Raw genomic sequence first — 16,413 nt, forward strand, 5'->3', positions numbered from 1 at the left:
CTATGTTTAAACTCTTTATTTCTTTATAGAAAGAAAACAGAAGGAAAAAGAACAAACAGTTAGCTGAAGAATTGATGATAAAGCAAACATAACATTTTCATTTCTTGCATAAAGGGACCCAAAAAAAGGCACTCGTCTTCCTTTTTTTTTTCCCTTCTAGCTGACAGCTCCTGGCTCAATTACTTGGGGAACACCCCTGATTTTGGACTCTTCCTGGCCATTGAAAAATCTACAGAAGAATGCTTGAATTCTCTGACCAGCAATGTGGCTGTCACATGACACAGGTGGCAACAGGTGAAAGAGGTCTTTTGGCTAATGAAAGATGGCAAATAGTTTCCCTCTTGAGTGCCAATACTGATTGATTAGTGATGCCTGCCAGGAGCACAGAAGTAGAAGGATTCTGAAGCCAAATGCCAATCAGCTGTAACAAGTGCTGGGACTCATTTATAATGTCTGCCCTGGGTGTGGGAGGGAACCTGGTGCCACCTGTGCCACCTATATGTTATTGGTGCATCACAGGGTAGAGTCAGTACCATCCAAGACAGCCTCTTCCCAAATCCATCTGCAGTTTGGCAAACATTCTGTTGAACCCTGAGAGTCTCAACCATTTCCTATCCCTGTTCTATGACACCTTCCCTCTCCCTAACTCAATTTGCATGTGTGGGGCCCCTTGTATGCATTCTTTCCTACAGATAACATTCATACATGAAATTCATAGATATTAATATTCTCTATAATTGGAGCCAAAGACTCCATTTACCATTTCTTTTTTGGAAAAGTGGTAAAAGTGTTGCTGTTCTTTTTTTTAATTTTAATTTTAATGTTTATTTTTATTTTTGAGAGAGAATGTGTGAGAAGGGAAGGAGCAGAGAGAGAAGGGGGACAGAGGATCTGAAGCATTTTTTAAGAACAAAAATACATGTCAATTTCAACAGGAAAGAGGCTAGAAGTTAATAACATTAGGGCAAAGAGGAGAGATGCTAAGGCCTCAAGTAAAGAGAACTGCTTCTCATTCCTGAGACTTCTAGGCCAAAGTGGAAGGAGTCTCTAACCCCCTCTTTCCCTCCTGGCTGAGGGAGGAGGCTTCAGGGGAGGGACAAAGAGAACTAATGCCCTGATTCCTGCTTAGGTGCAGCCTGGGCCTCTGCCAGGGGCCATGATTAGTGGTGGGTTTGCACAGGGATTACATTTTTATATTTTATTCCAATGTGTTAGTTTTCGTTAAAAAAAAAAGTTAATTAAATGATGCTGATAACTCCTGAGCTCTGACTGACATAGTGCAATTTAAGATTCATTCTGCAAAGCCTGGTGTGTCAGGGTGGCAGCCGGGAATTCTCGCGTCTATTTTATATTGCTTAATGAAAGTGAAATGTTATCTGCCACCAGTGGTAGTCATATTTGGCTCTTAATTATTGCAATATCAATTCCAGTGTTTTAGTCAAGATTTTGTGAAAAGACTGGATGGGATTTGGGTCTGCAGACCTGACCTACTTCTTTCCTAAGAACATGTGCTTTAAGTTGATTAATATAATATCTATGCTGGGGAAAGGAGAAGGGCAGGAGTGGCAGACCAAGTCACTGAGGGTACAGTCCAAATGATCATATGGATATGAGCTTTGGAGACCAACTGAGGTCACCAATATTCCAGTCCAAGGCCATTGGCAGCATGGGTACTTAGTAGCCAACAAACCAAAATAATGGCATTGAGTCAATCGATGTAGATCAGCACAGGTGCCTTACATACAAAGGACAGGCCAAGGCTTTGTGTTTGCAATAATGCAAACCCTTTAGGCACAGCCTTCAAGGGCAGAGTGGTGTCTTAGATTCAAGAAGTGAGATGGCTTAGCTCATCAACATTTGAGACTGTTGCCTCCTTCCCTTCCAACTCCCTCTGTGCCACAGAATAGGGTGGTATTGGAGTGGCCACAGTTTGTTTGTTTCAGTTCTAATGAAAGAGAAGTTAGCTGGGATAAATTCAGTTTAGGGGGGACATGCTTATGTGTTAATTAGTTAATTAATATGCTTAAATTAGTTTTAGGGGGACATGCTTATGTGGCTCATATGTGGTCCTTTCATTATCTAGTTAGATTACTGCTAGTGTTGGGGTGCCTGGGTGGCTTGGTCGGTTGAGCGTCCGACTTCGGCTCAGGTCATGATCTCACGGTCCGTGAGTTCGAGCCCTGGTTCGGGCTCTGTGCTGACAGCTCACAGCCTGGAGCCTGTTTCAGATTCTGTGTCTCCTTCTCTCTCTGCCCCTCCCCTGTTCATGCTCTGTCTCTCTCTGTCTCAAAAATAAATAAACTTTAAAAAAAAAGATTACTGCTAGTGATTCTGGTATAGGAATGGCTTTCAGGAAAGCTTCTGCCCTATTGTTCAGACTCACTAAGCATTATTACTGGAAGTGTAATGCCCAATGTCACCAAATGGGTGTGGTGTGGCTTGCTCCAAGTGGGGCCTTAGCTCATTCCATTGATGTTATGGCTTCCACAACTTGAGAGACATGGGACCAAGGACAGATTCCAACAAAAGGGAGGACACTGGTGCATGTCTCCTTTAACTCAAGCAGTGTGTCCTGAGCCCCTGATGTGGACCAGAAACTGTTCCAGGCATCAAGGGGCAAAGATGCCAAAGGTGTCTGCTCTACAGAAGCTTATACACTAGTGCCCTAAAGACTTACACAGAATATTTCACTATTACCAGGACATCAGTGACAGGCTGGTTAATGAGTGTCAACTCAAAGACTATTTAGATTATTCACTGTACAAGGAAACCTGAAATTCACAGAAATATTATTAAAGAAGCCTGATAAAGATTTTTCCAAATTTTACAACTCTAACAATGTTCATAACATCACCAGTAATCAGTTGTAGACATGAAACATTTACTAACTTATCAATAATCTGAAACAAATCTTGACTATAGCTATGCCAGAGGAAAGACTGAATATTGCTCTATTCTTTTTATAGGTAATGACATTACACAATCATTGTCATATTAAAAGACAATCAAAAACTATGCAGCCAAAAAGTGTAGGAAAACAAGTATCATGGAAGTGTAATAGTAGTTAATTAATAAAACATTTTAGGTAATTCATCTGGATTTTGTGATGTTTGCACTAATTATCAGCTTTTCAAAATGTGCAATTTCTGTTGGTTTCCTTTTTCATCCTAAATAATACTACATTTCATTCAAAGTTATGTTAAGATTTAGTCCCCATGAAACCTGGACCTGCCTTTGGTAAAGGACTTTGAAAACAGTGCCAAGAACTGCCCCAAATTATATGGGGTATTGTTGTTATTGTTATTCTGGGTAGGGGTGATATGTTATATTTTGTTTCCTGACTTTGGTATTTATAGCCTGATCACATGGGGAAAGCATATAACTAGAACTTTATATTCCTCCCTATCATTCTATGCCCGTATCAAGAAGGGTCTTTTCTCATTGAAATTCTCAGGCAAAGCTTATCTTTGGTGAAGCTTTCTTCTAACTTCTGCTGCTCTTGCCCTCTTTCTTAGGCTCCCATTCTCTTGTGATTCTTCCCTCTCTATTACTAATACATCTGGCCTGGACAATTCCCTTCCCTGAAGATCTTCCCTGATAAAGCTATTGCTGTTGATCCACATCAATAGTACCATCAGAATCTCAGCATGGGAGAGATAGAAGGATCATACCTCAAGATCATAAAAGCCATATATGAAAGACCACTGCAAATATCATCCTCAAGGGAAAAAAACAAGAGCTTTCCCCCTAAGGTCAGGAACACGACAAGGATGTCTACTCTCACCACTGTTATTCAACATAGTGTTGGAAGTCCTAGCCTCAGCAATCAGACAACACAAAGAAAGAAAAGGCATCCAAACTGGCAAGGAGAAAATCAAACTCTCACTCTTTTCAGACAACATGATACTCTATGTGGAAACCCAAAAGACCCCGACAAAAAACTGCTACAACTGATCTATGAATTCAGCAAAATCACAGGATATAAAATTAATGTACAGAAATAGGTTGCATTTCTATACACCAATAATGAAACAGCAGAAAGAAATCATGGAATCAGTCCCATTTAGAACTGCACCAAAAAACATAAAATACCTAGGAATCAACTTAACCAAAGAGGTAAAAAATCTATACACTGAAAACTATAGAAAGCTTATAAAAGAAATTGAAGATCTCTCTCTCTCTCTCTCTCTCTCTCTCTCTCTCTCTCACACACACACACACACACACACACACACACAAATGGAAAAACATTCAATGCTCATGGATTGGAAGAACAAATATTGTTAAAATGTCAATACTACCCAAAGCAATCTACACATTCAATGCAATCCCAATCAAAATTGCACTGGCATTCTTCTCAAAGCTAGGACAAATAATCCTACAATTTGTATGGAACAACAAAAGACCCCAAATAGCCAAAGCAATCCTGAAAAAGAAAACTAAAGCTGGAGGCATCACACTCCCTGACTTCAAGCTGTATTACAAAGCTATAATCATCAAGACAGTATGGTACTGGCACAAAAACAGACACAGAGATCAATGCAACAGAATAGAGAATCCAGATATGGACCCACAAATGTATGGCCAACTAATCTTTGACAAAGCAGGAAAGAATATCCAAAGGAAAAAAATCTCTTCAGCAAATGGTGTTGGGAAAACTGGACAGTGACATGCAGAGGAATGAAAATGGACCACTTTCTTACACCATACACAAAAATAAACTCAAAATAGATGAAAGACCTCAATGTCAGACAGGAAGCCATCAAAATCCTAGAGGAGAAAACAGACAACCACCTCTTTGACCTTGGTTACAGCAACTTCTTACTTGACATGTCTCTGGAGGCAAGGGTAACAAAGGCAAAAATGAACTATTGAGACCTCATCAAGATAAAAAGCTTCTGCACAGCAAAATAAACAATCAGCAAAACTAAAAGGCAACCGACAGATTGAGAGAAGATATTTGCAAATAACATCAGATAAAGGGTTAGTATCCAAAATCTATAAAGAAGTTATCTAACTCAACACCCCCACCAAAAAAAACCCAAAACCAAATAATCCAGTGAAGAAATGGGCAAAAGACATAGACACTTTTCCAAAGAAGACATCCAGATGGCTAAGAGAACACCTGAAAAAATGCTCAACATCACCCATCACCAGGGAAATACAAAGCAAAACCACAATGAGATACCACCTCACACCTGTCATAATGGCTAAAATTAACAACTCAGGCAACAACAGATGTTGGCGGGGATGTGAAGAAAGAGGAACACTTTTGAACTGATGGTGGGAATGCAAACTGGTACAACCACTCTGGAAAACAGTATGGAGGTTCCTCAAAAAATTAAAAGTAGAACTACCCTACGTCCCAGCAAGTGCACTACTAGGTATTTATCCAAAGGATACAGAAGTGCTGTTTCAAAGGGGCACACATACCCCAATGTTTATAGCAGCAGTATCAACAATAGCCAAAGTATGGAAAGAGCCCAGATATCCATCAAGTGATAAATATATAAAGAAAATGTGGTATGTGTGTGTGTTGTATATATACATGTATATATGTATATATACACACACACACACACACACATATATATATATATATATATATATATACACAGCACACACACACATACATACACACACACAATGGAATATTACTTGGTGATCAAAAAGAATGAACTCTTGCCATATGCAACAATGTGGATGGAACTAGAATGTATTATGCTAAGCAAAATTAGTCAGAGAAAGGTAAATACCATACAACTTCATTCATATGTGGAATTTAAGATACAAAACAAATGAACATAAGGGAAGGGAAGCAAAAATAATATAAAAACAGGAGGACAAACCATCAGAGACTCTTAAATACAGAGAACAAACTGAGGGTTGCTGAAGGGGTTTTAGGTTGGGGGATGGGCTAAATGGACAAGGGGAATTAAGGAGGACACTTTTTGGGATGAGTGGTGGGTATTATATGTAAGTGATGCATCACTAAATTCTATTCCTGAAATCATTATTACACTATATGTTAACTAACTTGGATATATAAAAAAAGAATCTCAGCATGGGAAAGTGTTTTAGTTGGGGAACAAAAGCATTTTTCGTATCATAACATAATTTTATATTTGGAAAATAAAAAGTTTTTTAGTATTTCAAACATTATGGAAAGTGTGAGATTCTTATGTTTAGCACAAGAGGCCAAGTTAAAAAAAGGCAGAGAGACACTGTCCCATACCTTATAATTTATTGCCTTATATTGGGATCCAATTCCAAAGATGTTCTCAATTGAGGAGGAAGAAAGATTTTTCTGTGCCAGAAATTCACTCTAAGGTGTTAGTCACTGACAAATTTACTCTCTAAGGCTGGGGTTTTCTAAGGATTACCTGGAGTGAGTGTAGTTATAAGAAAGGGAATATGCCACTAAAAGTGGGGTATCAGGCTTTTTGGGGAAGTGCATGATGAAAATGTCTTGAATGCTGGTGGAACTGCAGCGTACAAATGATAACCATTTTACGTAAGAATAAGGCTCTTTCTAACATTAGAAGTTTTCCAAGTGCGTAGAACTCTGCCCCTGTATATTTTTGTATAGACAAAGGAAGGAGGAAGAGAGAAGGAACCATGGGAACATTTATATAAAATTCTGACTCAGATGCTTAGATCTGGGGTGGGTAAGTGAGATACGGATGGGCACTGAATCCTGAAACTAAATCATTTAGCTGCCAACTCACAATGGAGAAAAGACATAAGCAAGACAGGTCTCTTTCCCCTCCTCCCTCCCTCCCCTGGTTACTGTTTTTGAAGAGAGGGGATTGACAGCCTTAGTTTTCAGTTATGTGGTGGGAAGAAAAGAAAAATCAAACCAGTATTCTTGTAAAAGCTTAACTTCTAATCGTCTCTGGATACCTGGCTGATGAAAGCAAGAACAAGTCTAAAGGCAGTTAAAACAGAAAAAGAAACCACACAGCTATTGAGGGAAATTGATAGTTACACTCCCTCCAGCTGTCCTTAATGTCACCATGTGGGTGTGGTGTGCTGCTCTGAGTGGGTCCTTAGCTGTTATCATTAATGTTGTGGCCTCTACAAATTGAGAGACCTAGAATCAAGGACAGATTCCAAGAAAGGAGGATAATGGTCTGTGTCTCCTTTAACTCAAGAAATGTGCCTTAAGCCCCCAGTGTGGACAAGGCATTGCTCTAGGTATCAAGGGGCAAAGATGCCAAAGGTACCTGTGCTATGGAAGTTCACACACTAGGACCCTAGAAGACTTACATGGAAATAACTGAAAAACAAGGCAATAAATGGGGTCACTTTTGTGGAAAATTAGAGTTAAGTGACCCAGAGGAGGGTGGGAATTATTTCTGCTAGAGAGGTCAGGCTTCATGGAGAGGGGACCTTCAAAATGAGCATTAAAGATGGACATGATGAGGCTGATTAGACAAAGTATTTTAAGTAGAGCAAGTAGCATGAGTCCAGGTTTGGAGGTGGGAATGTAGTAGGCAAGTGCTGATTTAGCTCTGAGCACCTAGACCCATGACAAAGAAATAAGGGCCAGACAATGGAGAGTTGGTTATAAATGTCAGATTTAAAAATGCAACCCTCATGGAAAAGCAGAATGCTACCTTCACTCCCTTCCCTGACTCCTGCCATGGCTCTCCACTGCCAACGGGATTCCTGAGAAAAGGACTCTCCAAAGATAAAAAGGGAAATGAACATCTTGGGAAGGGGACCTAGTTGGGTAGCTCTAGAAAATGTGGTTTGTCTGATTGGCAATTTGACAGCTTGAGGATTATCTATTTGTCTCCTTCTCCTCTCTCTGTTTATCTTTTGCTCATTATACTCTTCTAGTCTACCCCATGACTTCCCCTTCTTTATTTCCATGATGGGTGGTTGTTGGTTCTTCTACAATACTCATCCTGAATTGTCTCTACTTGCCTAGGTTCCCATCTGTCATCTTCAAATGGGTGCTCTTTGAGCCTTGTGTTTCATCCCCTTCTAGACCTTTAGAGCCCAGCACATGCTTGGCTCACATTATGTTCAGTAAATGCCTACTGGATCACTGAATCTGTAACCTTCTTGGGGGTGAAGCTGGGGTTTTCTCCTCTCTCTCTCTCTCTCTCTCTCTCTCTCTCTCTCTTTCTCTCTCTCTCTTTTTTAACTGCCCAGTGCTTGGCACAGTCTCAGGTCCCAGGAATAGTCAGCAGTACTTGCTGATGGTCTAATCACTGATCTCTCTCCCAGAAGGGGCCGCTAAAATGCAAGTGCAACCTGTGGCTTCTTCTAAGTCCTTCACATGGTAGCTGAGGCTACTTTATAAAGCACCACCACCTCCTTGGTTGCTCAGGTCAAGATGCTCATCATAATCCTTGATTCTTCTTCTTCTTTTTTTCTTTTTCTTTTTTTCCATTTCTTACACCTGATCCATGAACAATTCCCATCACATTTACTTTGAAAATATATCCCAGTTGGAATACTTCCTTATCTCCCCTGCTACCCCTCTAGTCTACATCACCATCACCCAGACCCTGGTCAGCTATTACAGCTTCCCTATTGGCTTCTCTGCTTCCACTCTTGCACCCCTACAGTCCATTCATCTACACAATGGCCAGAATAATCTTTAAAAAGGCAATAAGATCATGTCAACTCTACTGTACTTTCTACTTTAACCTCCAACAGCTGTCCATTGTAATAAGAATATAATTTACACTTGTCAACAAGGTCCGTAAGATGCTGAAGCATTGATTCCCTACTGACCTCTCTGACCTCCTCTGAAACAGTTCCTTCTGAGCTTACCACCATGCAACCATATTGGACTCTGTCAATCCCTTAAGTAAACCAGATTATTGCCTGATATTAGGGCTTTTGCACAACTTCTCTCTGCCTGGAATACTTTCCCCCAGATCTTCACATGGCTGACCTCATCATTTAGGCCCCATCTCAGATGACACATCTCAGATGTTCCCTAACTATCTTATGTAGCTTCCTTATCCTTCCTACTCCACACAGTAGTCCCTAATTATTACCCTGTTAGGTTTTCCTTAAAGCATTATCATTTTTTAAATTTGTCCACATGAATTGGTGTGAAGTTTCCTATAAAACCATAAACACAACAGCTAGGGCTTGCTTGTTCCTACCCTCTCCCTCATGTCCTAGCAGATAGTCCTTGGCACGTGGTAGACATTCACCAAGTATTTTGTCCCTTATTTATAGAATTCATTTATCCCTCCACTTACAGATCACTTTCTAGGTTTTAGGGCCTGGAGTCAACTTTGCTGGGAAGAGAGTTTATAAGAACTTTCATCCAGCACAGAGGAATCTGGACTTCAGAGTTAGTAGCAAGCAATGACCAGGAGGAATCTACCAGGTGTGGCCAGAAATTAACTAGCAAGGACTATGCAGTAATTCTAAGTCATATCCTAGTGAATGTGCAAAGACCCAGAGAATTTATAGAAAGGTAGTACATAGAGGCATAAAATATAAACATTTGAATTAGTAAATGAACATTAGTGGTTCTCAAACTCTCATGTACATCACCATCTTCTACAGAGCTTGTCAAAGATAAAAACTGCCTTGGCTCATCTCTAGGCTTACTGAATCAGTGCTCTGGGGTGGGCTCCAGGAGTCTGTATTTTTAAGAAGTGTCACTTTAGAAACCACTGAAACAGATGAACAGCTTGAAGTAGTGGTTCTTTCATTGTTTGGTATGTATCAGATTCTTGTGTGGAGATTCTTGTGTGGATTCTTGTATTTACAAATACAGCTACACAGGTCCCACACCAAGCACTATGACCTAAAGCTTTCACCCTTGTTTGTTTGTAAGTCAGGTGTTAACAATTGTATCCAATATGTGTGTGGTGTTTTATAGATTCAAAAAGAATTTCCCCAACTATTATTTGATTACAGGCCTAGGTTTTGAAGCTCAGCCCATTTTGTGGGATATATATTCTCTGGAGAACCCCCAATTCAGCCATCATTTGCCCAGGGAAGTTTTGTAGCAATGGGAACAATAGAGCAAAGGAAGGTTTTCTGTGTGGCCACTTACCGTAACTCCAAAATGCTGGTCACATTTCGAGAAGGAAAAATGCGCCTGATGTAATTGAAGTCTCCAACGAAGAGGCTCCCATCAATTCCAACGGCCAGAGCTACTGGGGCCAGTAGCTTGTTGCCTTCGGCAAGGCCATTGCAACTAGGACAGGAAATGCTTCGTCGGCGGCCATTGCCCATAATGCTGGTGATGATGGCAGGCTGCTGGGTCAGGAACTGGTTCTCCCCGGTGCCCTTGTGTAGGATTCCTGGGGAGCAGGAAGTGGGGATAGTTACTGCAACCCTCTGGGGAGGATACTTCTATTGGCTTACTGAGGGTGAGGGGCAGTGGCAGAGAGAAGAGAAATAGTAGGAAACTTTGATCTTTGGAGAACTTGCCTATTTCCTCATGATGCTGTAATGGAGTGGCTGAACCCCAAGGCTAAGATATTGCCTGTAGGGATAACTGAAGAAGAATTGTGAGGTACACTAAAGCAGATGGTCTGGGAAAAACAGCCTGAGATTCTTTGACATTTAAAAGGAGAAGGTGGGAAAACCTATGAGTGTTTTGGACATTTGATGAAAAATGCTAAGGGAAGGGGAGGGGCCACCACTTAAATGTCAAGGCTGCCGAGAAGTTTACGGAGGGGAGATCAGGATGTATTTGGGAAAGTAAATGTGCCCACATACCACTTTTAACATTGAGAATGTGATGTTTGTCCAGGGACCAGCCACCGAGATTGGAAGGGTCTAGCTCGAATCCTTGAAGGAGGGCTGTCCTTTTCTCCCACAGTATTAGACTGGGGCAGGTCTCATATTCAAACCCAACAGATACTGAAAGATAAAAGTGGGTGGGGCAGAATGGAGAAAAGAGAGTTTACTTGATTACTCCAAAGCTTTCCAGCTGGAATGAGAAACACATGTTCATGGTAATACAGATTCCTTTCCAAAAGCCCACTGAAGGAGGTGGGTTGATTGCTTTTTCTCCTTGTGATTCCACACAATATTAAATTCAGATTTCAAGCTGAACTCAACCTTGAAACTTACACAGTAGTACTCTGTAGGGATAGAAAGACTTTTCCAATGAACAGCTGGCTTTCAAAATATGACCCTAGTGATGTGGAAGGAGGAGAAGAATCATTTAAAAATGAAATACACCTCTCCTTTATAGATGGACAGGAGACTGTTTCTTTCAGCCTGCTGTTCATGGCATGCATTTATCATATTCTATGTTATTTATTTTCGCTCACTAGGAGGAAGGCCTATGGAAGCATAGTGGCTCATTTATAAGGAGATTCTGTAGGCAACAGCTTGTATAAGTTAAAGCTCTTTGTACGCTCACTCAGGATTCCAGAGAGTGCCAGGCAAGGCAGGCATGGGGACAAAGCCTGCCAATTATGTGACAATTCAGTGGGGAACAGAATCCAAAGACTGTAAAAATCCTACATTTGCCACATGGACAAATGGGAGAGGGAGGTGGGAGATGAAGGACTTCAGTTCTAACTCTGCTCCAGCTCACACTTCCTTGTGGCTCTGTTTTCCCATGTGTAAAACAGAGCAAGTGAAACCTCAATTTCTCAGAGAGATGTAGTAGGGATAAATGAGACAAAATGCCAAGATGCCATACATTTTTAATTGCAACATTGCTTTAGAAATATGAGGCACTGTTATTATTGCTATTCCTACTACATTAAATTCTTAACTATGTGTGTCACCTTTGGGGATTCTCCACAGCTTCTTTTAAATCCTGAGATATAGGAGCATCAATATGAATTGGAGATACATTTTATTAAAAAGAAACCCCACATATATTTCTTAACTTGTCCTCTGAAAATTCCAAGAAACAACAACGAAATCAGTGGCAAAGAGAATTTCTAGTGCCTAGCTTGTGGCCTTGAAATATTATTTCTCATTAAAAGGAAATCAGGCAGGGCTCCTTGAAGAAATGGCTGGAGCAAGAAATGAACAAGATGAGACTAGGGTATTTTATCATACCAGATAGCAAGGAAGAAATCAAAATCTCCTAGGGTTATGTCAAAAGATAGGGAGTCAGCCTGAAGAGTGTCCCACTGACCAAAGATGGGATAGTTTGACCCTCAGTAGAGATAATAACTTCAATGGATTGAAACATATTAGACACATTTTATTCTATGAGTTCATAATGGTATTAGAAAATTAATTTGCCACTGTTAGAGGATGTTAGAGAACAAACTTATTATATTGAAAACAGTATATAAAGGCAAACAATCAAGAATTTATTTCTTCTTTCTTATTCGAACTCTACCTCCTATAACCAAGTAGTTAATGGGAGAATATCTCTATGTAAAAGTATTCTAGCTAATAAATGGAAAAGCAATGAAAAAATTAAAATATGACTTTGCAATTCTTAATGACCTAATGGATCTAGGTAATGAGCATCAGTGGCCTCTGAAATCACAAAAGGATAAACAAGATGACATTAGGTGCCTCCTGATGGGAGACAACAGTACCACCTATCTAGTTGTCCTGCTGAAAAAAAAAAAATTAGAGAATAAAATACTCAGGAATTAATTTAATCAAGGAGGTGAAAGACCTATATGTTGAAAACTATAAAACACTGATGAAAGAAATTGAAGAAGACACAAATAAATGGAAATATATTCTGTGCTCATGAATTAGAATAATTAACATCATTAAAATGCCCACACTACCCAAAGCAATCTATGGATTCATTGCAATCCCTAACAAAATTCCAATGGCACATAAAGAAACACAAAAATAGAACAAACAATCCTAAAATGTGTATCAAGCTGCAACAGACCCCAAGTAGTCAAAGCAATCTTGAGAAAGAACAAAACCTAGAGGCATTACACTCCCTGATTTCAAACTATATTACAAAGCTATAGTAATCAAATCTGTAGTGTGGGCATGAAAACAGACACACAGGTCAATAGAACAAAATAGAGAGCCCAGAAATAAACCCATACATATATGGCCAATTAATTTAAAGCAAAGGAGCCAAGAATATACAACAGGGAAAAGACAGTCCCTTCAATAGATGGTGTTGGGAAAACTGGACAGCCATGTGAAAAATAATGAAACTGGATCACCATCTTATACCATACACAAAAATTAATGCAAAATGGATTAAAGACTTGAATTTAAGACCTGAAACCATACAACTCCTAGAAGAAAACACAGGGGGTAATCTCCTTGACGTTGGTCTTAGTAATAATTTTTTGATTTGACACCAAAAGCACAGCCAACAAAAAGCAAAAATAAACAAGTGGGACTGCATCAAATTAAAATGCCTCTGTGATGGGGTGCCTGGGTGGCTCAGTCAGTTGAATGTTCGACTTCGGCTCAGGTCATGATCTCCTGGTTTGTGAGTTCGAGCCCCACATCCGGCTCTATGCTGACAGCTCAGAGCCTGGAGCCTGCTTCAGATTCTATGTCTCCCTCTCTCTTTCCCCATCCCCTGCTCATACTCTGTTCCTCTCTCTCTCTCAAAAATAAATAAACATTAAAAAAATTAAAAAAAATTAAAATGCTTCTGTACAACAAAGGAAATAATCAGCAAAATGAAAAGACAACCTACTGAATAGGAAAAAAAATAGTTGCAAATCATATATCTGATAAGGAGTTAATATCTAAAATATATAAAGAACTCATACAACTCCATAGCAAAAAGGCAAACAATCCAATGAAAAATGGGCAAAGGATCTGAACACACATTCCAAAGAAAACATAGAGAAGGCCAAGATGTTCATGAAAAGATGCTCAACTTCATTAATTATCAGGGAATTGCAAATCAAAACCACAATGAGATACCATCTCATACCTGTCTGAATGGCTGTTATCAAAAAGACAAGAAATAACAAGTACCGGTGGAGATGTGGAATAAAGGGAACTCTTGTGCACTGCTGGTGGAAATGTAAATTGGTGCAGCCACTATGGAACACAGTATGGAGGTTCTTCAAAAAAAAAAAAAAAAACTAAAAACTACAAATAGAACTACCATATGACCCAGGAATTTCACTTCTGGGTATCTATCCAAAGAAAATGAAAACACAAACTCAAAAAGATATCTGCACCCCATGTTCATTGCAGCATTATTTACAATAGCTAAGATATGGAAATAGTCTAAGTGCCCAATAACGGCTGAATGAATAAAGAATGTGTGTATATGTGTGTGTGTGTGTGTGTGTGTGTGTGTGTGTGTGTGTAGTATTATTCAGCCACAGAAAAGAGTGATATTTTGCCATTTGGGAAACAGGGATGGACCTTGAAGGCATTATGTTAAATTAGATAAGTTAGAGAAAAGACAGATACTGTATGATTTCACTTCGATGTAGAATCATCTAAAAAAAATAAAACAAAGCTCACAGATATAGAGTTAGATTGGGTCTTGCTGGAGGCAGCAGGTGGGAGGTGAAAGAAATGAGTGAAGGGAGTCAAAGGTACAAATTTCCAGTAATAAAATAAATAAGTGTTGGGGATATAATGTGTGGCGTGGTGACTGTAGTTAATAATACTGTATTGCATATTGTAAGTTAAGAAAGTAGATCTTAAAAGTTCTCATCACAAGAAAAAAAATTTGTAACAATCTGTGTGATGGATGTTAACTAGATTTGTGTATATATTGCACCCAATATATACCAATATGGAATCATGTTGTACACCTGAAAACGAATACAATGTTGCATGTCAATTATACCTCAGATAAAAAAAAAAAAATCAAACCTGAACCTGAAAAAGCCTCGAGTCTCAACTCTCAGTTTACAGGAGATAACAGAACAAAGGAAGACATTAAACAGCCACAGGGGTGCAATCAGAAAATAAATTAGACTATGGAAAATTCTACAGACAAATAATGCACTTTGTCCAAAATAAAATATAGAACTTAAAAAAAGAGCTAGAGATAGAAGGGAAAACCATAGATTAAAGAAATTTAAGAGAAATCAAAATTGCAAAAGGTGGATCTTATTTGGATTCTGACTCAAACGAAGCACTAATATTTTATGATACTCATAAGACAATCAAAATATTGAATAATGGGCTATTTAAAGATATTAAGAAGTAATCATTTAAAAATTGTGATAATTATATTGTTGTCATTCTTTTGTAGTGTGTTTTTGAGATACATTGTGAAATATTATGGATGAATTTATATGATATCTGAGACTTCCTTCAGAAAGTCATGGGAAGCAGGGAGGTGGATGAAAGGATGGACTTGATAATGTCAGAAGCTAGATACATGGGGGTGCATTATAATACTGCATCTACGTTTTGATGTTGGATATTTTTTTGATATTGGTAAAGGCTGGTATAATATTTGATTAGCTACTTTATAGTAAATGCACTAGTTAGTTCAATAACATTACTATCTTTTATGAAGTTAATAACTCCCTTTGCTGATGAGGCAGACTACTAGGGCCATACCCTGAGCATGTGAAACCTGCTAGGTACATGATGTTAGGCATCTTACTTACCCTCTCCCTCATGTCCTACTGCACAATGGGGGTTATGAGAGTGCCTCCCTGATAAAATTATTGACAGGCTACCCCATACAAAGGATTTTAGCTCAGTGCTCTGCACAAAAGGAGTGTCTGACAAACATTGGCTTCCAACTACCATGAAAATTTCTAAGTTTGCTGGTTTCTTATTTTGGTAACTTATTATAGTTCTTGGAAATCACAAGGCTAGTGGTGAAGAAAATACAGGATTCTGGATTTTAATTAATCCCACCCAGACTTCCACAAGTAGGAAAAGACACTAGGTATGTTGATATCAATCTCAGCTCACAACTTTTCAGAGATTGGTAACCAACAGACCCTTCTCTTATGGTAGTCTTTCATCAGTGGGCAGTTAAGCTATTCCCTAAAAGGCATAGCTTGAAACACAGCACGTGGCTTTCACACCCCCTCCATCTTCTGATTCTCCTGATGCATTCTGGGAATATGATCTAGCTCCTGCCCACCTCTTTCCCCTATCTTGAATATTCTCCTTGTCCATACATTTCAGCCACACTGCCCTTCTCTTTGTCCTTCAAACACACCTTAGTCTTCTCACTTTTTCTGCCAGAAAGATAATGTTTTGTTCCTGATTTTCACATGGCTCCTTCTTGCCATTCAAGCCTCTGCTGAAGTGTCACCTGCCAAGAAGTCTTCCCTGAATGCCCACCCACAGTTGCTCCTCCTTCCCAGTAAATTATTTTTGCTTTAATATTAGCACTTATCACTGCTTGATATTTTCTTGTTCAGTCTGTGTTTATTATCTTGATCCCCCACTAGTACAGAAGGTCCATGAAATAGGACTCTTGTCTATCTTACTGACCAATGCATTCCTATCTACTGGGATAGTGCGTGGCACATATTAGGAACTCAATATTGATCAAATTAATGCATGACTAAA

The 16,413-nt window shown here is 39.3% G+C and overlaps 1 protein-coding gene across 3 annotated transcripts in view; it reads right to left on the reverse strand.

The window, feature by feature from the left end:
• Nucleotides 1–16,413, reverse strand: part of TENM2 (teneurin transmembrane protein 2) — a 944,724-nt gene that overhangs the window by 61,316 nt on the left and 866,995 nt on the right. For 2 of the 3 annotated variants that reach the window (XM_047877002.1, XM_047876993.1), the window contains exons 18-20: nucleotides 10,711–10,854; nucleotides 10,040–10,289; nucleotides 1–21 (exon numbers count right to left, since the gene is read on the reverse strand). In XM_047877002.1, the coding sequence (XP_047732958.1) occupies nucleotides 1–21; nucleotides 10,040–10,289; nucleotides 10,711–10,854 (415 nt within the window). The remainder of the gene's footprint in view (nucleotides 22–10,039; nucleotides 10,290–10,710; nucleotides 10,855–16,413) is intronic. The other variant, XM_047877010.1, reaches the window with a different exon arrangement.

The sequence above is a fragment of the Prionailurus viverrinus genome, chromosome A1, assembly GCF_022837055.1.
Source record: "Prionailurus viverrinus isolate Anna chromosome A1, UM_Priviv_1.0, whole genome shotgun sequence".
Lineage (NCBI taxonomy): Eukaryota > Metazoa > Chordata > Mammalia > Carnivora > Felidae > Prionailurus > Prionailurus viverrinus.